Source organism: Colletotrichum acutatum, assembly GCF_030867785.1.
Source record: "Colletotrichum acutatum strain CBS 112980 chromosome Unknown BDZ83scaffold_237, whole genome shotgun sequence".
Lineage (NCBI taxonomy): Eukaryota > Fungi > Ascomycota > Sordariomycetes > Glomerellales > Glomerellaceae > Colletotrichum > Colletotrichum acutatum.
In genome coordinates this window covers 1-23,334 of record NW_026849231.1, presented here as the reverse complement: position 1 = coordinate 23,334, position 23,334 = coordinate 1, and the positions used below count along the sequence as shown (strand labels likewise).

The following is a 23,334-nucleotide window of genomic DNA, read 5'->3' as shown; positions in this document are numbered from 1 at the left end:
ACTGCCCGCTACTACACAAACCAAGCTTAAAGCCAGGGTTTGGGGTCTTTTTGGTGGATAAGTGGACATGTTTCTCCGGGGATTTCCCGGCTTTTTCGTCTGGTGACATTGAACCCAGCCACACGATAATCCAAGCCGAAATGGCGCAACTTTTCCCACCTTGACATTCTGTGGAGTCCTAGAAGTGGCACATGTCCTCCACCATGGCACTGGGGTTTACTTTGAGTAACACTATGATCGTACGACATAGCCAGTAACCAAACAAGTGCGAAGCTACAAACAGCAGCAGCAGCAGTAGCAGCAGCTCGAGCGTGACATTGCCGTGTTTAGTTCCCGTCGACAGAATTCGTGACGCGCCTTCGGGATTTGGCCCTTGGTGGGATTGCCGCAAAGCCACCGCTAGCGCTTGAGGGTCACCGATCGGCTTACTACGCAGCATCGGGCCCCGACCGCGGAAGGCCCCCGTCTTTGCCGCTTCTGATTCGAATTGTTGTCTGCGATATCGGCATATACCGACCTACTGTTGGCAGCTTTCGTTTAAGATAATTGGCAATGCTGCACTGTTGAGTCTTCAGATTGACCCCTAAAGCTTGTAGGTTTCTCAAAGCGAAAAGCGGGTTGACTGGAGGTAATTGGTGATGCCACTGAGATCCAGGTAAAGCAGAGGTCGATAAGACGGCTGACCCTAAGGTACGTAAGGAAGTAGGCAAATCTTTTTTTTTTCTAAAAAAAAAAACGGCCTAGCCGCCCAGCTTCGAGCTACTCAGAATGCCAAGGCTGCCATCCAATATTCGTCTCAACGTTTCCCTATCATTAGACAGACGAAATATCTTTGACGAGCTTGGACCGTTGTAACCAATCGTGTTCTTAGCCGGAGCATGAATGCTTGTTTGAGGCTTGCTTCACATTGGAATGGCTTCATCCCTGCTGGAACGTTCGTTCTTCTGAACATACAAAAGCCCATAATTCTAGACGTCTTGAAGCCTCAATTACCCAATACCAAGTTCGTGCAAGTCTTTCCGACCTCCAGTTCAATGCGACTAGCGACTTCAGTCTTTCTAATCATCTCGTCGCCGAGGCATCAGGCTGGCCACACAGAAATTTCGAAGACCTCAAGACTAAGACTTACTCTTGAGTGTTGTTATCGGCAGCAAATGACGAGATGAAGCATGTCGAAATGATGTTGAAATGTATCCATAAACACGGAGTGTGGTAGGAGATGTAGGCTTGCAGCCGGAAAGTCTGTGTTGCAAGCCAACTGGGAGTGAAACGGCTTCCGGTTCCGTGCGAGTATCAGACATCAGCTCGAATGATACCTTTAGGCGCAAAAAGCGTCCGAACCCTGAGTTTCCACCCAAAGAACTTTCAGGTATAAGAGACGCGGCCCTGGCATCTAAACTCAAATATTGTCGCTTGCTGTTCCCGACCTCATTTGCTTAACTGCGGTATTCACAATCCCATAGTTGATCTCGACCCGCCTACCAATTCGGGATGCGCTGCCCTTTCTTTGTTGCAATGTGCGTCGTGGGCGCGATGGCGGCTCCAAATACTCCACGACAAGAGCCAGGGCCGACCGTACCACTACGTATAATGGCGCTAGGCGCCTCCGTGACCTTCGGTACCGGGTCTTCAACTGGAAACAGTTATCGGAAAGACCTGCAGGACTTACTCGTCTCTAAGGGCATGAATGCTACGTACGTGGGCACAAGAGCCAATGGCAACTTTCCCGACAATGCCGTCGAGGCAACGGGTGGCTTCAAAATTGACCAGATAGCCGCTTCTGCCGACAAGGCTGTACCTATGCTCAAACCCAACCTCGTGTTAGTTGACGCTGGCACCAACAATTGCAACAAAGGTGGAGAGGTACCAGATGCCGGAGCCAACGTCACAGCCATGATCAACAAAATCTATCAACAGAGTCCTGGAGCCACTGTGATTCTTACATCAATTCTCGCCAACAAAGTCCCGGAACAAGATACATGTCGCGTCAAAATCAACGAACAGTACACAGCCTTGGCAACACAGTTTCAGCAATCCGGGGCCAAGTTCGCGATGGTTGATATGCGCAGCGCGGACGCTCCGACTCTCGACGATCTTACTGACACGAGGCATCCTAATGACGGAGGATATGTCAAAATGGCAAATGTCTGGCTCAAAGGAATCCAGGATGTCACGTCTAAAGGGTTTATCACTTTACCAGCTTGAACTTGGAAACAGGACGGGGGGGACAACTAGACTGGAAACTTAATCTGATCCAATTATCAATTTTTCATAATACGAAAAGACCCTTTCACCTGTTTTGTTCAAAGGTGATGAAGATAGTTCGACAGAACATTCATCACATTCACGACCGAAAATAAGTAGTGGGATGATAGCAGTCAGGATCTTCCAGCTTTCCGGAGAATGTAAATGGCCTACGACTCTTTGATTATTACTGATTACCTACTCGAAATACTTTTCCTTCTTGTTCGGCGATGTTCAAGAGTTAGCGATGAAAGTTGCTGTTGAAGAGTAAGGGAAACCTAGAGTTTAGTCTTTACAACTCGGTCCACGTATGCGAAACTTTTCTGAGTAGAGGCCTGCCTCTTCCCTCGAACGAATTAGTCATAGAGACACATGAAGTCAGCTAGAATATGGCCCTACGCTACCTCCCATATTTCCAAGTGCCATCAACAGGAGCGTTGTGTTTGTTTCCTTAGAGACTTAAGCAAGACTTGGTGTCCTAGGCTAGGAACTATGATTATATGAACCCGCTTCAGGATAAAGATTTGTTCCCTACGGCGAGTAACTACCGCAGAGGGAGGACTAAATGAGAAGAATGAAATGACGAAAAGGGCGTCATGATCGAAAGACGAGGGCATGATCATTTCCCTGCAAACCCCAGAATTTGCGCCGCAAACTTGGTAGGCTATTTAGGACAACGTTGATGATAACTTCTCCTTGCCCAAATTATCATTGCCAAGCTGAGCGGACAAAGGAACCATATCAACCTTGACTCTCAATGTGACCCTGACGATCTTTCTAGGCTTAGGTCTCTTCTACCTGCTGAAGGTAGGTATATCCACAACGGCCTATTTTGACTGTCCTCTCTATCCGGATATGGACTGCGATAGAGCGCGTAAGCGACGTGTTTGGCATAATTGCCGTGACTGCATTGGCACCGGCAACGTGTTTGACCCGAAAACGTCCTCTGGCAGACGGCACGACTGACCCCTTTTCCTCTCTTGAGGTGGTAGATCACACGGAATTGGCTGTGGCATCAAGAGCTGGTGTCTTACGGCGCAAGTTTAGTGCTCAATAGTGCAGAGATGCTTGGACACTAGCAACCGGCACAGCGTTTCAGAGGGACGCCATACGCCATAACCCGTTATTAGTGCATCCTTCCAATTTTCATCCACTGTTTATGTACAGAAAAAAGCCCTCTTCACTTGGGAGTGGGCACTTTGTGCCCTTCCTCCTCCATCTGCGTTTACTTTTCAGGTCCACGTTTGGCAACGTTCTCCATTCCACGTGGAATGGTTCGGCGAACATGAGGCAAATGAAGCATCACCTTTTCGTGCTCTTGCTATTGCCATGCTTCTCTTCAGTATGGGGTGCGGAAACCACTCTCACCAGCCTTGTATCACAGATTCCATCATGCGCGGTGAGTACACCTAACTTGATCTCGATTCGTATTTGTAGCTCAAATTTCGGGGCACGATAGAGTCTCGGGATTTAAAAACTGACATGCTATTCATCTTTGCAGCTTCCTTGCCTTCTTACTGGTCTCCAACATGGGGGCTGTAAGCTGGACTCTGTCTCTACTATCGCCAATTGTCTATGTATAGACATTGAACTCCAGGCGGACCTGTCGTCATGTGTTCGTCTGAAATGTTCTTTCGAGGACCAAAAGCGTAAGGCCATGCGCGACGCCATTCATGAATGGGATCGATGATGATTTATGTCTCAATAGGTGCTGCTCAAGTTGAGACAGACCTCTGTGCCACTTTCCCGAAGCCGTCAAGAAGAGAAGAAGCAAGAGCAGTGGCAATATCATTATCTATCATTGCCTTCACTGTTGTCGGACTTCGATGCATTTCACGATACCTGGTTGACCACCGACTTTGGTGGGATGATTGGATGATCATTGCAGCAACGGTATGTGATATAAAGAATGAAGATTGAGCGACGTATGAGGATCGGATACTGACAAACCAATACCAGATCCTTCTCGCCGCAATAACAGGCATACAAATTGCGGGAACCGGTCTAGGGTTCGGCTTGCACTACTGGCATGTCGAACCTTGGGCAAGCACAAGACTCATTCAGATGTTCTATATCGGCGAACAACTTTATATCTTGGCCCAAATTATGGCTAAGATCTCACTTCTGCTTTTCTTTTCGCGCATATTCTTCTCTTCTCGATGGTTCTATCTTACAACCCAACTCTTCATTATGTTCTTAATTCTGCACGCGGCAATATTCCTCTTCCTTGTCATTTTCGAGTGCACGCCAGTCACCTCAACCTGGAATCTCGACGATCCATCTAGAAAATGCATGAATATTGTAGCAATTGGCTACTCCGGTGCAGTATTCAGCGTCATTGAGGACATTGCTATCCTTATTCTTCCAATTCCAGAGCTTCTTCGACTTCAGCTCAGTACCAAGAAGAAACTCTGGCTCAGTCTGATATTTGGGCTAGGGTCATTGTGAGTAGCCAGTCCCTTTACGGAGAGAACTCGCTGACCATTCCGTCGGTACTTTAGTGGATGCGTCACCAGCATGGTCAGATTGAAATTTCTGGTTCATCTTTCCTTCACATCTGATGTTACCTGGGATAACGTGGACGTCATCAATTGGTCTTTAGTTGAAGTCTCGTGTGCAATTCTGTGTGCAAGCCTCCCTGCACTTCGGCCACTACTACGATTTTTGGCTAGCAAAAAGCCAAAGAAAACGACTGATGCAACACCCTTCGAGGAATACCAACCGACTTATAGGAGAGATAAGTTCAGCAAGATCTCGGACGACCCCTCAACGGAACTATCACTGTCGCCAGTTGACACCGGGCTGGACGACATAGCGAGGGAATTCGAAATGTGGAATAGAGGAAGCTCCTCCTCCAAAGGCAGTACACACTCTGTGACGACCGATAGGTCTGGCAGTCCTACTTCGAAGACTGGGGCATAGGCAAGGACGTTGATATTTATTCTTTACATCTAAAAAGACTTTTCTCTCAAAGTGAACGAAAATGTGGCCATTTGACGATGGAATGACATGCCAGGTGAATGGAAAAAAGTTCTTGAAGCAGGTGGCGCGGCGCAGTTCGTTTCATTGGAAAACTTTGCGCAAGGTACATACGCATGAATCTATCACCTACATGTAGCTTCAGGCTTTCTTCCATATAGTCCATAACTATACAGTAACACAGTAAGCAATACGATATTTTCCTATCAGCGCCGTGCGGTTAAAGCGATGTCGGTGACTTACCAAGGCCAGTATGCATGAATGCTTCGGTCCTTGAATTCTTTTAGCAGCTCGATCAGAAAGACCTCAACTTCTTGTTTACTCCAGCCAAGGCCGCGTGTCAAAGGTGCCATGGTCCAACCCTCGATCCCCGACATGCAATTCTCGTGGGCCCATTCCCCTAGCAGTTTATAGTGTTGCTCCTTGGGCCACGTATTCGTTGGCCACTTCACCTTCTTGATTGAGACGTCGACGAAACCTATGTCTTTCATCACATTGACGAGATCCGGGATGTCTTGAAAGGATCGGTTAAGAGCCGTCGCCGCCTTCCCAAGGAGAGCAAAACACCGCACAATCGCAGCGTCGGGTTTTAGACTACCGTCATCGGACTGGGGCATGAGATCCATCTCCTGGAGCTCGAGGTAGCGACCGGGCGTGAGATTACTTTAGTTTTGGACAGAATTTGTAAAAGGGGTTCTGGGGCGAACGGGTCAACCAAGATACGCACTCAAAGGCATTTTGAATGAGTCGTCTCCAATCAGATATGCTAGAGGTTATCATTCGACTGTGAATGTAGTCAAATGGCAAAGAGAACGTCCGCGGTTCTGCGATGTCGTCCACCTCATACGTTACGTTGGGCGGTACTCTTGACTAGGTCAGGGAATCATAGGTCGCAGTGTGTGAATGGAGAGTCTTAATCGGCCAAAGGGGGAGACAGGTCAATGCCAATGACCTAGTATCATCATCAGTGGATGAATTCATTGATTTGAACTGATGTACACTACCTCTGCTCCGGGCTTGAGCTCACCGAACTCAATTGCCCATATCCCAGTTCCAGTACCAATATCGAGAACACGCTTGGCGGGGTAGTCAGTTTCGTCCGGCGGTTAAAGGCCAAGTTTTCCATCGAAGGAAAGGAGGAATTGATGATGTTGGAGGTCTGCAGGATTCATGAGCGACATTGGGCTCCAGGAAGCTGGAGCTCGGAAAGCTGACCTACCCAGTCCGTCACTTTCCCTCTCATCATTGGGATAGGAGTATTCTTTACAGGTCAGAGATGCATCATATAAGTAGACAAAGTAATTTGCGGCGTGAGAAGAATATCAGAAGGACCTTACTTCCATCCTTGTATCGATGATATGTGCGCCCATTCTCCACACGAAAGTTGTAAATCGAGTCTGCAAGGCTAGTCGTTGAGGATACTATGGTCTACAAACATCAATGTACTTTTAGTAAGACATTCCCAAGACGCAACAAGCTTAGACTAACGCTGCTGGCATCTGATGTCGCGTTTTCATCGTGCTGGAGAAATCATAGCTCATTAACTCCACAGTCCACATGACCGGTTCCTTTGAAGCTTGCCTGTTCATCGACAATGATTGGCGACTCATTGGACGACCGCAAGCTCATCGCGATGGGCGCTACAGGTGCTGCTGGCATGCTGGGCCGTTGCCGATGCCCAGATACTGACTGAGGTGAAAGCGTCGTGCTTTTTCTTCGTTGGAGAGAACACAAGTTGCGAGGAAAAGAATGCTGTATTGGTCTACTTACCAAGCGTGGTAAGTCGTCTTTTATTACTCTCGACTGTTCAACGACATACCCCTCTTTCACAACAATGTTCATGCATGTTGGTCGGGATGGTCACATTTGCCAAGTACGTTTTTCTGGGCCGCTGCCAGCAACATGGGGGTGGGCCAATCAGATAGGTGAGAAAGGACAGAAATGAGGAAGGTGAAACAGACCCAATACGGCATAGAAAAATTCAGTATGTTCTTCAAGGTTAACTCGGTAACACGGAGGTGGGACTGAATACAAATGTTCTGAAAGGTCTAATATTCTATTTAATATTACCAAGAACTTATCATATCTATACAATGAAGTTTTCGCAATCTTACTTCGGTACTTCATATATAAGGGCCCCTCAGTACTCGATATTTATACAGTCGTACTGTACCACAGTAGATTACAAGTCAGCTATCTCGTGGTCAAGAAGATACAGAACAGCTAAAAGTCATCCCCCTTTCTAATCCTGCACGTATAACTCACAAAGACTTCAGACAGAGTAAGTAAGATTCTGCATCATACGCACTTCGCTATAGAGATCTACCTTGGGGGCTGGAAGATAGAAAGATCAAAACCCCTACTACATTCTTACTTCAAGTCTAGAATGCTTGAGTCCAGATGGTTGAGTTCTAGGATAATAACGGGAGCAATTTTGACACATATAGCCTTGTTCTTCGAAAGGTGCCTAGGAAATCGCCCGTAGAATCGGTTCTTTTAACCGACGAAAATGAGTCCACGTAGCTTAAAAGGCAAGGGTCCTGCCTAACCTAGTTACTAAGAGCATCACCTACCATATGAATACAATGCCTTCTACATATATGAATTCATTCCTTTCCTAGATCTTCCTTAAGACCTCAGTCCTAGATTGCTACCAATCTTGCGTCCAAGCTCTCTATACCCAAGTCAAACAGCCACCGCGTCGGATCTAGCAGTGTCGGCTCCATATCAGCTGATACAATCGATGTCTATCTGGTGACTTCTGCAGATCTTCTTAGATTTGTTGCTTAAGTCATTAGAAGCACGCGGTCAATTTTTGCCTATCGCCACGATTACCAGGTCTCAAGGCTGAGTAGCCATTTTTCCGTTATCCAGTCTATAGCGATAAGCCTTGACAGAGAATAGGCATCTTCCAAGGCCTAATTAACACCTTGCCCGGAGGATGCTGGCATAGCGTGAGCGGCATCTCCGATAATGATAACATTTCCGGACAATGACGACCAAGTAGGCAACTTTGGCATTTCGTAAAACGGCCAACTCAAAAGGCAATTTAGAACGCTGCATAACTGATCGAGGATCTATCTTGCCGTGTTATGCCATTAATCATAGTCATTGTACAGCAGTGCAATTAATGACTCTAGATTAGCAGCTAACGTTTGCCAGCCTTCGCGGCCTTGCTCTGGGTATGGAAACTGGGTACCGACCATGAGCGTTATACCGTCAGCTACTTCGGGAACCATGAATAGACTGCCTGGTCTGCCTAAGACCGTGCAGCTACCAGCGTAGAAGTCTTTGTCAGGCCAGTTGATGGAGCTCGTTGGAATGTATCCATACACGCAAAATAACCCTGTGTAAGCGGGCGCCAGATCCGTAAGGTAACGCCGGAGGGTAGAGTGTATGCCGTCGGATCCAACTAGAGCGCCTAGGCGGAACGCAGGAAGCGTCTGGAATTCTCTTAGATGGTGCCAATATACTCATAGCTGGTCCTCCCGCCTTCACTGATGAAGAAAATGCTGAGGCCGGGCGAGCCGCTCAACAAACTCTCCGTCAGAACGGCATTACGACTTGGCAAGATGCCCTGGCCACAGATGAGCACTGAGGCCCTTGGAATATGCTAAAGCAGAGTTCCGAACTCAGCTCCCGTGGTTACTTTGATTATCGCATTCAGCCCCCCGCCACCTTGGCAGCAGTTGATGCCGTCGTCGCCGAAACCATCGCTTTGCTTCGCTCTCGAAACGACAACTTGACTAGTACAGCGCAGCCCACTCTCAAATGGCAGGCGATAAAGGCTTTGTTGGGCGGTATCATGCCGTTCACAGCTTGGACTGCGGCTAACACAGACCCCTTCTGGCTTCCTATGGGTAATGGAACAAACAATACCCAGGAGTGGGCCCCTGACCTAAGTGCGATTGCGCCATTGTACTGGGGTCCTGAAATTTCGACCAAGACTCTTGAGGGACTATGCTTGGGCGGTGTTGATGCCCAATTACATGTTGACGGCGATCGAGCCGTTCATGTCAGTTTAAACACCGCAGATGCCTATCACCGTGCGCATCCTGACGCGCCTCCCCTTCGTCTCGCTCTCGCACATGCCAGTCTCACCCTCGAAGAAGACTGACCACGTTTTGCAGAGCTTGGTGTCGACGTAGTATACCAATTCCAGTTCTCTCAATTGGCTCCCATGTGGGTCTCAGACACGTTGCGAAGCATCGGGGAATATCGAATGGACAATCTCGATGCCTACGCGAAGATCGAGGCAGAAGGAAGGCCCGTGAGACATGGGAGTGACTGGCCTGTATGTATTAATCCTTTGATGAAGAAGTTCCGCAAATTCAGTTGCTGACCAAAAGTCCTAGGTTAATCCTCTCGACGTATGGTTGGCACTCAAAGCAGAATGACACGTCGAGGTGACCCATCCAATCCCAACTCCGCAGCTTCAATCAGTGAGCTCTACAATGGCCCATTTCCAGGGCCAGGAATCTCCCGCGAGTCGGTCTTGAAAGCAGCCACCATCAATGGAGCCAAGTTTCTACGAGCAGATGAACAAATTGGATCTCTGGAAGTCGGAAAGCTCGCTGATGTTATCGTTATTGAGGGGAATTCCTTTGAAGTTGTCACGAGTTATGGCACACAGCAATGGGCATACGGAGTGTGGTAAAGTGGCTTAACCTATCAAAGTGGTAATAGACAAAAGAGAAAGGTCTATATACAGGATGTAAGTGAAATACACGTGATACAGCACGTGACAGGCACTTTGTGGATTGCGGTCCCTATCCTTGTTACGTGACAGAAGTCCCCAACGAAGAGCTTGGAAGGAACAAGGTTCTGCTCACTATGCTTGGAGGCGAAGTTGTATATCTTGAGGACGGGGTTCATTCTACGTTTGGCAGAAACATTACACCCAAGTTTCCCAACGACGACTTGGTTTCGGCGAAGATGGCCCGGAGGATTGTAGGTGGCGTTCACGGAGAAGAGCTGGATATCCATGCTAGGGCTGAGGTTGCCAGAATGAGGAAGCGGCAGGGGTGCGGGCATGGACATAACCACTAGAAGTAACGTTCCATGGAGATAAATCACTCGTCATCCTCTAGAGGACCGCAGGTCGGGATTGGGTAAAGCTTTAGGGCTCCTTCGTTACCAACAGCAGAGAACACATTCATGCTATATCCTGGATATCTTAACCCTTATTAGATCATAAACATTGTTGTTTTATGGAACAGTTTACTTACGATGTAAGACCTGTCGATGTAGCAGGAACAACGAGGCCAAGGAAGTTGCCATAATCAATTTCCAGTAAAGCTCCAGTCTTGGAAGACGCGCACAGCATCCATCACAACCTGTCGTGACTTCACGAAACTTAGCCACTCCCGCTGGAGACCGGCTGGAAAGGTACCCCGCGATTGAATTAGAGCAATCGCTGCCAGCCAGCTTTTGTGATCCGACGTCGCCAGGCTGTAACAGAAAGAAGTCAAGGATGTATGATTAGGAACGGGAAGGGATATAAAGATATCCTGTTCGTACGTTGGGTGCGATATTTGAGCGGGTTCAATTGAAGCCTTGGTGTGTGTGTGCCTTTAAGTAGTACGCAAGTAGAGCGACCAAGGTATATGGTAGATAAGCGACTTCAATACCTGTTCTTCCAACCTAATGGTGCCGATTCCATTTTTGTATAGCCTCATATTCAATTATTGACTTCGTGGTGAGGCTGCAATGTCTTCGCTGGTAGTAAACTGTTGTATAAAAGCACTCTTCATAGCCTCAGTACGTATTAGCTTCTTATAAGAAACGGAGCCACTACGACGCGAGAATGTAGGGAGCGGTGGAACTCCCTATTCAGGAATTATCCGTATCTTTTTACTCCTGGGCTTCTAGCATTTATCTCTGTTCGATGTGGTGCTGGAGGAGTCGGGCGTGCCGTGTGTTCGTTTCGTTAGCGAGACGGACATGGTTGATGAAGTCGGAGGCGTAAGACGGTACCTCGAAAGTCGCTCAAGGCTGCAAGATGTGCCAAAACGCCAACAAAGCCGATAGTACGGCAAACGGACTTTCACTAGTCCACATAGACTTGGCTATTAGCGTTATAAAAGAACGAGCACGTCACCTAGAACGAGGACAAGGCTTTCGAAAACGGCAACAAGGGCAACAGATTCTTTCTGCAGAGCTCCAAGGCCCCAAGTTGTCCGCATCGAGGAAGAGGCGCAGGAAGCGGCAATAGTACGTCGAATCCGAAGAGGAAGAGCCGGCAGGGATAACATCAAACATTCTTAGCTCTTCCTACCCAACTCCTACAACGAGGCCCTCTCGTAAGCACGTCTAAATCAGAAATAATACGATCGTCAAGAAGAAGTGTAACGTTCGAATCAGTTGAATAGAGGACATAAGCCGCTAGATTACCTTGCTAAGGAGTGGACGGAACCGACTAGCCGCCACTCTGTCGTTCAGGTACAGTCAGATCACCCGAGGCCCTTAGGTTGCGAGACTTAGGTGAGTGGGTGAGCGAGGTAGACCAGGCATCTTTGCGAGTTATTAGAATTCGAAATCCGGATTCTATTAACAACAGCATGTGTCCTGCTCTCTGCTTTGGTTAGATGTACGCATGTGTTAGATTCTCGTTTTCTCAGCAAATGAGAACTTGCGCCAAAAGGAGCTACTCTGCCCAATGTAGGTGGTAAGCGCCTAGACTCTCTTGATAACCCAATAGGAAACAAGCGGTTAACAAACCCGAAACTCTATATTCCTTGAGCCACCTATGAAACAATGTCCCCCTGATTGTTCTCAATTGACTGTGTATAACGCGACGGATATTATCTGCGTATCATTGTCCTCTTCCTAGTAGATCCTTACTATTAGATAGCCTAGGTATGACAGTGAGTAAGACTGATTTATTCTATAGTTTAGTAACACTCAATGGGACAAGCACATGGCACATCTTGTAGATACAGCAGTTACACTTGGCTCGGCAAAGAGACCTGAGAAAGCAATTAGAGGGCGCATTGGCCGGTGAGTGTATAGCTCGCAGTAATGGGGGGCTTGTCTTTTTTAACTGAGTTACTTAGGTACCGAAAGTAAATTCACCGTAATTTCAAAGATAGTGTTTCTTTTTGCTCGGACAAGCCGAGCATATGAAGAAGGAGAAAAGTGCTACCCCGTAACAGAAATGGTCAGATTACAGGACAAGAGGCGTATGATAATGCCAAAACCTAGGCACTAGGCCGCATCGCAACCTGAAAAACAGCTCGAGCACTCGCCATGAGGCTTGGAGACGGAATGATAGCGGGCCGCGCCCTTAAGTCGCGTCTGACGCTTACAGAACGAGCTTTTCGTCGAGCTTGAATGCTTCAAAGCTAGGCATATCGTCGGCCGATGCGCCGGCCACGACAAGCGAGACAAGCTCCTCGGTGGCCTGGCCAGTCTCGGCAATGGCGGTGTAGTTGTACTGGGTGCCGTCGGCGAGGTACAAGACGTTGGGCTGGGCGCACCCTTCAGTCTCCTCGCCATTGCGGGCGTCCAGGGTCGCACCGCGGATCATCTTTCTATTGTTGAAGCCGTAGCCCAGCCCGCCAAAGGGCCCATTTCCGAGGCAGATATAGTCGCGGCCGGCGCTGTCCTGCTGCTCGCGGATGGAGCCGCAGTTGGGCCCGGCGTGACCACGCGCCTGGATGTTCCAGTTGCGCGGGATGGCCCGGAACGAGCCGCTGGCGAAATAGGTGCCCGCATTGACGCTGCAGCAAGTGTTGGGGTTCCAGCCCTGGCAGACGTACCCGCCACCGCTGGTGCTGCAACCGCCCGCAAACTCGAGGTGCAGGTCAATGGCCGAGGCGGCGGTAGCGAAGAGGCCCGAGACAAGGCTGACGGCGACGAAGAACTTCATGTTGCTTGGTAAAGTCGGAAATATGATCTCGAGAGTGAAACTGTGCAGGTCTCTTGCTGTAAAACTGATTTCTTTGATGAGAGGCTAAAGATATTGAGGTGAATGGGGATGGGTTCAAGAGTTTCCAGGCAGAGACAGGACCGAGCCTTTTATGCATTTCTGGAAGACTTTCATCACAGAGTTTTTGACATCTCGTCGCCGCGTCTCGTCCTCTCATCCAGTCTAGTCTGCTACCACTCTCCTCCGTTGGCTTCTCGTGTAATTCATTGTTTCCGAGGCATCAGGGATTGAAAGCGAGAGCGGATGTGTGTACTAGCCTTTTTTGAATGTGTAGGATGAGGCATGATGTTGCAATACCATAAGCACAATGTTGCAATGCCATAAACGATGTTACAACACCGTAAGCACGATGTTGTAATGGGTTCTTTTGCTTGGGTCACTAAGGCCGATTGCTATCATTGCCTCTCGGCGGAAGAAGACAAAAGTTAAGCTATCGTGGGCGTAACCCTTGGCGCAGGATCGTATTGCGGCGTACGTCTCGGACTCATGCACTCAAAAAAACCTCTCAGTGGAGAGGAGCCCACGCTTTCCTCAAATCGTTCAGGCTAATTGGACGCAAAATCATTATAGTCCTCTCCCTTTCCCTATGTAGCACTAGGCTCTAATATACATTATGCAGAGTCGGGTTGCCGAGGCTGACTGCATTCATCGGCTCTCCGCGGAGGCAGAGATGGCAAAACCATCGTCGGCACGGTCCTTGGTGCATAGCTGTCAGGAGCGATGTAACGCTATCAAGAGGCTCTGCGCCGTATGCTAATGCAGCTTGTCTAGGAGTTTATCCGCCTGGTCGCCCGAGTGCCCTTTGTGTACAACAGCGCGATATACTTGGGAGTGGATACCAGACGCTGCATAGTATTATACATGTCATAACTTGAACGGAGTTAGAATCAATAGGCAACGATTTTAGAGTTGAACGCGGCTGACCACTAAGCCATTTGCTCTTAGCAAATGCATCGGACTCGACTGTAAGCGAGGTGGGAGTAGCCGATTGGCTAAGACTTTTGCCAGGGTGGGCAGTCCCACTCTTAGTATGTTAGTCTGGCTAATGAGAATCCACAGATTATTCTAACCGCTTTGCCAAGTGATTACCCGATTAGAAGCCATTTTACATATCCTCGGGCTTTGTATACTCAGGCGGCCAAAAAGAAACATGGTTTTACTACGGTGACTCAATCGTAGATGTCCCTGAGAACTGCGGGGCAATAACCTTGATGATGGTTCAATCCAATCAACAGTGAACGTCTGTTCTTCTTCCGGAACAAGTGCTGATGGCATACTTCGCTGCTGGGCAGGAACATCCACACCCTCGGGCGCTCGGGGCCGGCAAGTGCGGGGTTATGATGTCTAAGGGAAAGAGACTGGCTCAAAATAGTATTCCACAATGAATCCTGCTCCTCGTTATCTGTTTCCGATTGGATATTGTCCACTTTACACTCATTTGTCCCGCTAATCCCGCCGCCGGCAGACCCGTCCGTGTGCAAGATGATTCGAGTTTTCCACGACTATGCTGCTTCTTCTGCAGGTGATCTCAACCTTTAGTCAAGCGCTTCTGGGTCAATATCAGAAGGCTGGGAAGAGAGACTGGGTGTTGAAGCAAGGCCATCTAAGTTGCCCGTGCAATCTGTAAATGGTTCAGGCAAAGTGCGAAACTCAATGCAAGAATCCATAAATTCGTCCAGAGAACCCACACCTGCGCTTGGCAAAAGGAAAGGTGGCTATCCTCATCATTTCGAGGGCCACGTGTTATATCAGGAATCATCCAATCGGAAAGCAGGCCTGTATGATCCGTCTCTGCTCCGTCGTGCAGAATTATCGTGCTCGAGCTGAGTTTACGGCCTGGATCAGTCAACCCAGTGCTTCCGTTTCTTCTTTTCGATTCTGCCGTCGGAAAGCCAGACTCTGTTTCCAACCCTCCTGCTATCAAGCCACGTTTACCTATCGGAGAAGTCCTCCATCGTGAGCATTGGAACGACGATAGGCGAGACAAATTTATTATTTCTCATGACAACGCATTAGGCGCGTTTTACTTTGGTCACAAGAAACTTGGGCGGAAGACTTGGAGCGATCACACGAGGCGTCATGTGTCCACTACTAATTTAGATGGACGCGAGTTTTATCCGATCATTTGCGGAATAGCGTCAGTACATACGTTCTCCAGTTTTCTCCAACTCTGCTCTTCTATAAATTATGTTATTGAAGGCAATAAGGGAAATAGGGTCGGGTTAACGAGTGATTAGCTATCACTCCCCAAACATGTACGTACGTATGTACTGACGCCATTCCGCAGTTGATGGAATAGAACAACCCTGAACAACCGAGGATCTAAGCTTAAGTAGGCAACCGGTAAGAGTTAGTATATGCCCCCTCCCTGGGTCGCACATCAAGTTGAAGACGCACGGTCGATATTTTAATCATCAGCTTCAGCCCAATAAAGCGGAAAGGTCAGAACCCCCCCCTTCGATTTCTGCAGAATGCCGATTTATAGAAATAAATTTCCCCTTCAGAACTATCACATAGAAGCTCTCCATCATAGCCGTGCTGTGTGGCCGACGGTTCTTCAATCTTAACTCAGGGTGATCTCCCCAAGACAGGCAGGTTTCTTTTTGCATCATTCGGCAAATGGCGCAGCACTTTTCGCCGGCGACTTGCAATTGATTAAATATATCATTTGAAAGTGAAAGTCGTCACCGGTCGCTGAGTAGTCCGGTGAATATCATAAGGCGTTGTCGAGGTCAAGGCATGTTGAACATGAAATGGTAGTTATACCTCAATTGGAGGGTTTCCGGAGCTATTGAGCGTTGTCACTAAATGCTTGAGTGTCTTTCTGTCTCCCTGGCTTAGATCTCAGATAAGGTGGAGCGAACGACATTGGGCTGACGGTACATCGAGTGGTATTGAAGCGTATTGATCAACGACAAGAATGGTGTGTGTGCCATGAAGTTAGTCCAAGGCGGCATCAGGCTATTGGCGTTAGGCGGCAGTCCCGCAAATCATTAAAGCAGCCGAAATGACCATTGCTTATGTGTTTGGCAGCCCAGTTCCCAACTTGGATGGTCTGACCGATTTGAGGCGTGGACATGATTGGCAGTCTGTACCTCATCATATTTGGAGTACTCACGTTGGGCTAATAACTCTGCGTAAAAGCTGAGTACGTTGTCCGGGCTTAATAAGCGGCTTATCTTACTGCGCCTAAGTTTAATAATTCTCAAAAAAATTGATTTATAATCAATCTGCTGTTTGACCATGACGTCAAACGGAATGAGATTTCATGTTGGGAACTGATCAAGTGCCATCTTACCTTACGAGAATTTGCTCCACCAGGTTTCTCGAAGTTGCCTTTGAGAAGTAAAGCATAAGCCTTTCGAGGATTCTTCTTGCAGCCTCTCCATTGGATACGACAGTTGCACATCAAGTCAAGGATTCAAAAATGGTTTCCCAGGTCCTGCCAACTAAAGGGGACGAGGGGCAGCCGGCCACTGTTCGTGTGACTTGACCCGAAGAGTTCGCATATTGTAGTCTCTCTTAACCCTATAACATAAGGCTTGTGACATGTGCCGCAAGAAAAAGATCCGTTGTGAATCAACCGCGCAAGGATGCGCCCAGTGCACAAAACATCGCACAAAGTGCCACTTCACGCTAATTGCAATGAAGAGGAAGCCTCGCAGACCAGCTGGGTCAGTCTACTAAGTACTCTGCTCCATTGAGTTGTACCTGTTTAACGTTCCGCAGCTTCAAATACATTGCACAGCTTGAAGAAAGGCTCTCAGCACTAGAGAACATGAGCTCTCAAGGAGAAAAGTCTTCTGTGCCAGGCGACAACCGGCCTGAAGAGCAAACCAATCCCGCACTATCACCCAATACAGCGGCACTGATCACATTTACGAGGGAAAGTAATTCATGGATTCCGATGAGCGAGTCACGTATTCCGTCACCAAAACACACCGACAGTCCAGGAGTTGATCTTGATGTTGCATTGCGCGCACACAACTGCGGCCAACCCGATTCTCCTGCGGTCCGTGGTTTTGTAAGTGACTCCATAGCTGGCAGTCCGTGGCCTCATCTTTTCCCAGAGTCACGACCACTTTCTCTGCCAGGGCGCGGGCAGCTTCCCTCAAAGGCAGTGGCTCTAGAGCTGGTCAAGGAGACTTTTAATAACTATAATAGGTTTCTTCCGCTTTTTAACAAAAAAGACTTCCTAGCAATAATTATTTATATCGATAGCTTACTAACGATTAATTTTATATAGGAAAAAATTCGGTACTAGTAGGATATAGGGGTTACGATAATTAAAATTAACGTTTATTAACGATTAGCGTTTGTTACGACCTAATATACATAACTAAGACTAGGGCCTGCCCCATAGGCTTATAGCGGCTACGATACGCTATATATATATAAGGACGCTAATATAGGAGTTACTTTAGTAAAACGGAAGAACTATAAATAAGTTATGTAATAATAAAAAGGACCGATGGGTAATAAACGGTTTATAAATAGGATTAATAAAATAAAGGCGGTCTACCTTTATAAGACCGATATTATAATATTAGTCCCGATTATAAAAAAACTATTTAGATAGTATATAGGACTTATATATAGTATAGACTTAAGCTGGGCTTAAGGATAGACTTTTTATAGCTTCTTTAGTAATTAACTTAGTATTAGATCTTATAATCGCTTTTAGTTATTTTTATTAAAAACCCTTTTTAATAAGACTATAATTAATTACCGAAGCTTTATTTACTTTACGATTTATAGATATAGCTTTAGGGAAGCTATTTATGACTACGATACTATTTATTTAGCTTTTATAGCCTTAACTTTTATTAATATACTTACTACGACTAGCTAGCCGTAATATCCGGGGCTAGTACTTTATTTACTTTTTTAAACGAGGGCCGGAGTTAATAACCGAACCTTAGCCTTTATCCCGGCTCTTAAAGCTTATTAAAAAAACGTTAACTCGGGTTTAAAGGAACGAAGGTATCTCGACGCGACTTTTATAATAGCTATTTATAAATATTACCAATAAATACGTTTACTAAATAAACCGACCGTTTAATTTATATAACGATTATAGTTTAGAGGCTAATAAAAACGTAGTTTTTATTTAATAAACTAGATACCGTTTATTTTAGTATAAAAAGACGTATAAGCTAAATAGAGCCTATCCCGCAAGACTATAGCCTATTTTAATTAAGCGTTACTAATAAACTTCTTTTTATTAATATTTATTCCTCGACTTAGGGTTACGAGAACTATTTAAAGTATTTAAAATTAGTATATATAGAAAAGTTAATTATTTCTTAACGTTAAAAACGCTAAAGAAAAGGGTAAGACTTAGCTATTCCCCTATAGAAAAGGCGACTTCAGGACCTAGTTAAGACTAAATAATAAAAACTATTTACGTATTATAATAAGCTCTTAGTTATCGTAATATATCTTTTTAAATACTATTAAGTTAAATACTTTTTAAAGGATTATTATAAGTATTTATTTAGGATTCTTACCCCGCACTACGGCTATAACTTAATATAGAATATAAAGTATTAACGTATAAAAATTCTTTTTTATATAATTAGCTAACCGTCCTAAAAAAGGCCGGGGATCTATATTCCCCTACCCCCCCTCTTATATAGAGGTACTATAAGCTTAACCTAGGAGACCCCGGCGATATAAATATATACGATATAGTTATTTCGTTACCTCCTCTATATCGTCTAGCCGATAGTCCTAAAATAAACTAAAAAAAAAATATAGTTAGTAATACTCAGTTTAATAAAAAAACCGATAGTATTTCTTTAAGGCCGGAGTCTTTTAACTATATACTTAAAATTAGGCTTTTTATATACCGTAACTATTAAACTTACGTTATTATATTATAACTTCGATATTACTTTCACTAATTCCTTTATTATTTAATAAGAGGTATAATCAACGAGGTTTCTAAATAGGTTTTTTTATTAGACGTTATCTATAGGGATAATAAGTTTAAGCTATTAATAAAGCTTAACGGGTATATACTTATTTAGTAATTTAATTTATTAAAAGTTAACGGATTTCGATATAAAATAAGTATTAGCTATTCGTATATCGGGGCGGATCTATAGAGAATTTAAGAGTATTTAAAAAAAGGCTACGGCTAAAAATAAATTATAATAGCGGGGCGTTAAAGAAAATATTAAAAAGAAGCGGTCGGACTATAAAAGAGCGGCGTATATTATTAACGTCTTTTTATAAATAGCGCTTATAATAAGTATTTCGAGGTTTTACTTAGCGTATAGAAAGTTCTATAAATAAGTATAGTAAACTAATTACGTTAGTTATTTAACGACTTTAACTCTTTACTTTATTATTTTAAGAATCGAACTAGGATTAAATATAATATTACGTATTTACTTCCCTACGATCTTCTAAATACGTATATTCTCTATATTAATATCGACTTTATCGGCCCTCCCTTTTTTTAGTCGTTACTTAGTAACTAAAGGATCTTTATTATAAAACGTAACTTACTTAGCTACGGTACCTAATTAATATTCTATAAAAATTACTTTTTCTTTTAATCGTTATTATAAAACGTAATTTACTTAGCTACGGTAGCCCTTTAATATTATAAAAAAATCGCTTAGTAATAATAGTTTGCGTCGATAGCCTGCTAACGACTGATTTTATATAAGAAAAAATTCGGCGCTAATAAGATATAGGGGTTACGACGTTTAGAATTAACGTTTACTAACGATTAGCGTTTTAGGCACTATACTTATTATAAGGAGTTTAAAATAAATAAGTTTATAAAAAGATTAATTATAAGTTAATTAATATTTATAAAAGTATATCTTTTTATAAATATAGTCGCTTTAGAGCTAATCTACTTTTTTAGTTATTCTTTTAATAGTTATTAAACGATAAAGTATATAAATACGGACTAGGTCGTTATAGCTAACTAGGTCGTATTTTTAACTTATAGAGTTTAATAATAGCCGTAATAACGTATTTTATTATAATTAACGATATTTAATAACATTCAATTTAATTTAATATTTTAAATAAAGAGGACGAGAGAATATATTACGATTCTATAACTAATAGCTAGTATATAAGGTTTACGTATAACGTTTCTATTTTTTATATATTTATAATAGACTATTTTATTTATAAACTAAAACTCTAGCTTCTATATTACTATATATACTAAACTATAGTTATATAAAAATAAGTTAAAGTATATCTTTATAATAATTTATATACTTTCTGTAATTAAGAAATTAAAAAGGTAAAAGCGTAAGCATTAAATTATAATATTTTTTTAAATTAATAAAAGGCCTATATTAATTTATTATTTAGGCCGGATATTATATTAGCTATTATAACGTTAAGTCCGCTAGGTCTAAGTGGTTTTTAATATAAGTTTGTAGCTAAAAATAGTACGTTATTAGCCGATTATTAGTATATAAATAAAGACCGGTAGCGGATCTAAAAATATTTTAAAGTTAAGTATAACTAAAATTTAAAATTTAAAAACGGACGTCGTTTTATTATTATAGTAAAAGAGGAGTAAAATAATAGTCCGTAAAAAACGGGCGTTTATTATTAATAATTATTTAAAAATAGACTTAAGAACGAGTTATTCGAGGTAATAAAGGGGTTAGATCCTAAGTAAATATAACGCTATAAGGACAAGTTATATATCTAACTTTAGCGGGCTATCGAAGCATTCTAAAATAAAAGTAACGATATTTAATATAAAGAAATAAAGTATATTAATAAAAAGGACGACGTAACTATGCCTAACTTATAGCTTCGTTAACTCGGCTCGGCTCTCTATTAAAAAGCGTTTAATAAAAAAAAGGGATTATTATAAAACTTAATCGCTATAAAATATAATAATAGCCCCGACGACCTAGGTACCCTAAGTAAATTAAATAACACTTAATTATAGTTCGTATATATAATATTTAATCGGTTAGTTAATTATATTAAAGCTATTATTATATTTAAAATAGTTATATAGAACGCTCTTTTCGAAGTGAACTATACTAAACTATTTAAAAAAAGGTTAAGGCCGTTTTACTTTTAGTTTAAGCCTAAGATATAGAGGAAGTATATATTCGTAGCTAAGTAGCTATTTATTTATATCGTCCGCTATTAAGTAGGCAAAATCCGTTTAGGTTTAAGAAAATTTTAAAAAAAACTAACTTTTATTTTCAAAAAAAAAAGTTTTTTATTTTTAAATCGATCTAATTTTAAAAAAAAAAAATATATATAAAAGAAATAACTTTTTATTTTATTTTAATAACCTTTTTTTAAGAATTTATAGTCTTCTAATTAATATTATAATTTTTATATAAAGTTGTTTTTTTAAAAGAAATTTAGTTTTTAAAACTTAATAGCTTACCTCGCTACAGTAACTATATAATACTCTTTATAAAAACTCATTTTTTAATTTATTACTATTTTAATTACTTAATAAAGATAAAGTAACTAAAATAATCGTAGTAAATCTATTAATTCTTTTAGCCGCTAAGTAATAAATAAAAGAATTATAATAATTTATATAATTCTTTTAGTTATTACCTAGCGGCCAAAAGAATTATAATAAATCTATTAATTTTATTAACCTAAAGAATTATAGTAATTTATATAATTTTTTTAGCTACTAAATATTAACCTAAAGAATCGTAGCAAATCTATTAATTCTTTCGGCCGCTAACTATTAACTTAAAAAATCGCAATAATTTATATAATTCTTTTAGTTATTACTTAGCGGCTAAAAGAATTATAGTAAATCTATTAATACTATTAACTTAAAGAATTATAACAATTTATATAATTCTTTTAGCCGCTAAGTGTTAACCTAAAGAATTATAATAAATCTATTAATTCTTTTAGCCGCTAGGTATTAACCTAAAAAATCGTAACAAATCTATTAATTCTTTTAGCCGCTAACTATTAACTTAAAAAATCGTAGTAATTTATATAATTCTTTTAGTTATTACTTAGCGGCCGAAAGAACTATAGTAAATCTATTAATACTATTAACCTAAAGAATTATAGTAATTTATATAATTCTTTTAGCCGCTAACTATTAACTTAAAGAATTATAATAAATCTATTAATTCTTTTAGCCGCTAGGTATTAACCTAAAGAATTATAGTAATTTATATAATTTTTTTAGCTATTACCTAACCTAGCGAAAACGACGAACTATAATAGAGTTAGTAAAAAATGCTTAATAAAAGAAATATAGGGCGTAAAAATAGGGAGGTAAAGTTAATAGAGAATCCATGGGGTAGAGTTAATAAACATAACTTAGAAAAAACTATACAAAACCGATATATATCGATTTATCTTAATTCGTTTATAATGCTTATAACTTTATAATTATCTAACTTTTATAGTATTATTATAAAGTAATAGTTAAGATTGTTATATTTTTATATTAGGGTGCGGGCTTAACTAATTACGGGCTAGATAGCGCCTATAACTATACTCGAGTAAAGGAGGGAATAGTTCTAACGTCTAGTATAACGTTATAGCTAAGATAATTACCCGCTTAACAGTATTTAATTCTAATTATAATTAATATAGCTTACTATTCTTAAAGATATATACTATTTATTATAGTGTTATCTTACGATTATTATACCCGAGGCTATGTATTTCTATAGAATCTTTATATATAATAGAACCGTTTATATTTAATAAAGAGTACTTAGTTACTATTTGTAAAACTTATTAGTTCGCCGTAGTATATAATAAAATAGTAACGTACTTATAAACATAGTACCGTAATATACTAGCGTTTAGCCGTATTATTATTATAAAAGCCGTTTTTAATATACTAAGTATATATAAGAGCTAAATAAGTCTTAAATAGCTATACTATCCTAAACTAATAATAGACTTTATTAACTATCTCGCCGCGCCGCGAACGGACGGTATCTAATATTATTAATATTTATATATTAATTACTAGATTTAATAAATATAAAATTATTATCAGCGATATTATAGCTAGGTAAATAATTAAAAAAAGGGTAATAACGTTAGCGCGAAATTAAAAAAAGTACGTACTATACCGTAAATAACTAGTATATAATATTAATAGTTCTTTTTAACCCGGGCTAAAAGCTAATAGTTTAAAGTAAGTCGTAGCTAATTACTAAGCGTAACGCTAA

The 23,334-nt window shown here is 42.3% G+C and overlaps 6 protein-coding genes across 6 annotated transcripts; 4 read left to right on the top strand and 2 right to left on the bottom strand.

Annotated features, from left to right (window-relative positions):
- Positions 1-1,533: 1,533 nt before the first annotated feature.
- On the top strand, positions 1,534-2,205 carry BDZ83DRAFT_594134 (GDSL-like Lipase/Acylhydrolase; the record flags this gene model as incomplete). The annotated part of the gene is made up of 1 exon (XM_060506694.1): positions 1,534-2,205. The coding sequence occupies one exon, from the start codon at positions 1,534-1,536 to the stop codon at positions 2,203-2,205; it is 672 nt and encodes a 223-aa protein (XP_060357679.1).
- Positions 2,206-3,775: 1,570 nt separating this feature from the next.
- Positions 3,776-4,911, top strand: BDZ83DRAFT_536104 (uncharacterized protein; the record flags this gene model as incomplete). Its single annotated transcript, XM_060503359.1, has 4 exons — positions 3,776-3,893; positions 3,953-4,137; positions 4,204-4,688; positions 4,746-4,911. Coding segments are annotated over 4 exons (954 nt in total), but the record flags the coding sequence as incomplete, so codon positions are not given.
- Positions 4,912-5,348: 437 nt separating this feature from the next.
- On the bottom strand, positions 5,349-7,069 carry BDZ83DRAFT_724832 (S-adenosyl-L-methionine-dependent methyltransferase; the record flags this gene model as incomplete). The annotated part of the gene is made up of 7 exons (XM_060512699.1): positions 5,349-5,391; positions 5,467-5,886; positions 5,951-6,093; positions 6,228-6,229; positions 6,443-6,484; positions 6,561-6,651; positions 7,043-7,069. 7 exons carry the CDS (start codon positions 7,067-7,069, stop codon positions 5,349-5,351), a joined length of 768 nt encoding a protein of 255 aa, XP_060357677.1.
- A 1,764-nt stretch (positions 7,070-8,833) lies between these two features.
- BDZ83DRAFT_758533 (uncharacterized protein) lies at positions 8,834-9,340 on the top strand (the record flags this gene model as incomplete). Its single annotated transcript, XM_060515051.1, has 1 exon — positions 8,834-9,340. The coding sequence occupies one exon, from the start codon at positions 8,834-8,836 to the stop codon at positions 9,338-9,340; it is 507 nt and encodes a 168-aa protein (XP_060357676.1).
- A 3,186-nt stretch (positions 9,341-12,526) lies between these two features.
- BDZ83DRAFT_758532 (uncharacterized protein) lies at positions 12,527-13,093 on the bottom strand (the record flags this gene model as incomplete). The annotated part of the gene is made up of 1 exon (XM_060515050.1): positions 12,527-13,093. One exon carries the CDS (start codon positions 13,091-13,093, stop codon positions 12,527-12,529), a length of 567 nt encoding a protein of 188 aa, XP_060357675.1.
- Positions 13,094-16,484: 3,391 nt separating this feature from the next.
- Positions 16,485-17,430, top strand: BDZ83DRAFT_685635 (uncharacterized protein). The gene is made up of 2 exons (XM_060511253.1): positions 16,485-16,827; positions 16,883-17,430. Exons 1-2 carry the CDS (start codon positions 16,703-16,705, stop codon positions 17,397-17,399), a joined length of 642 nt encoding a protein of 213 aa, XP_060357674.1. The 5' UTR covers positions 16,485-16,702; the 3' UTR covers positions 17,400-17,430.
- Positions 17,431-23,334: the final 5,904 nt, after the last annotated feature.

Coding starts and splice junctions, on each gene's coding strand:
- BDZ83DRAFT_685635 (XM_060511253.1), top strand. CDS start 16,703: ATGTGCCGCAAGAAAAAGATCCGTTGTGAATCAACCGCGCAAGGATGC. Junction 16,828..16,882: donor AAGCCTCGCAGACCAGCTGG/GTCAGTCTACTA, acceptor AACGTTCCGCAG/CTTCAAATACATTGCACAGC.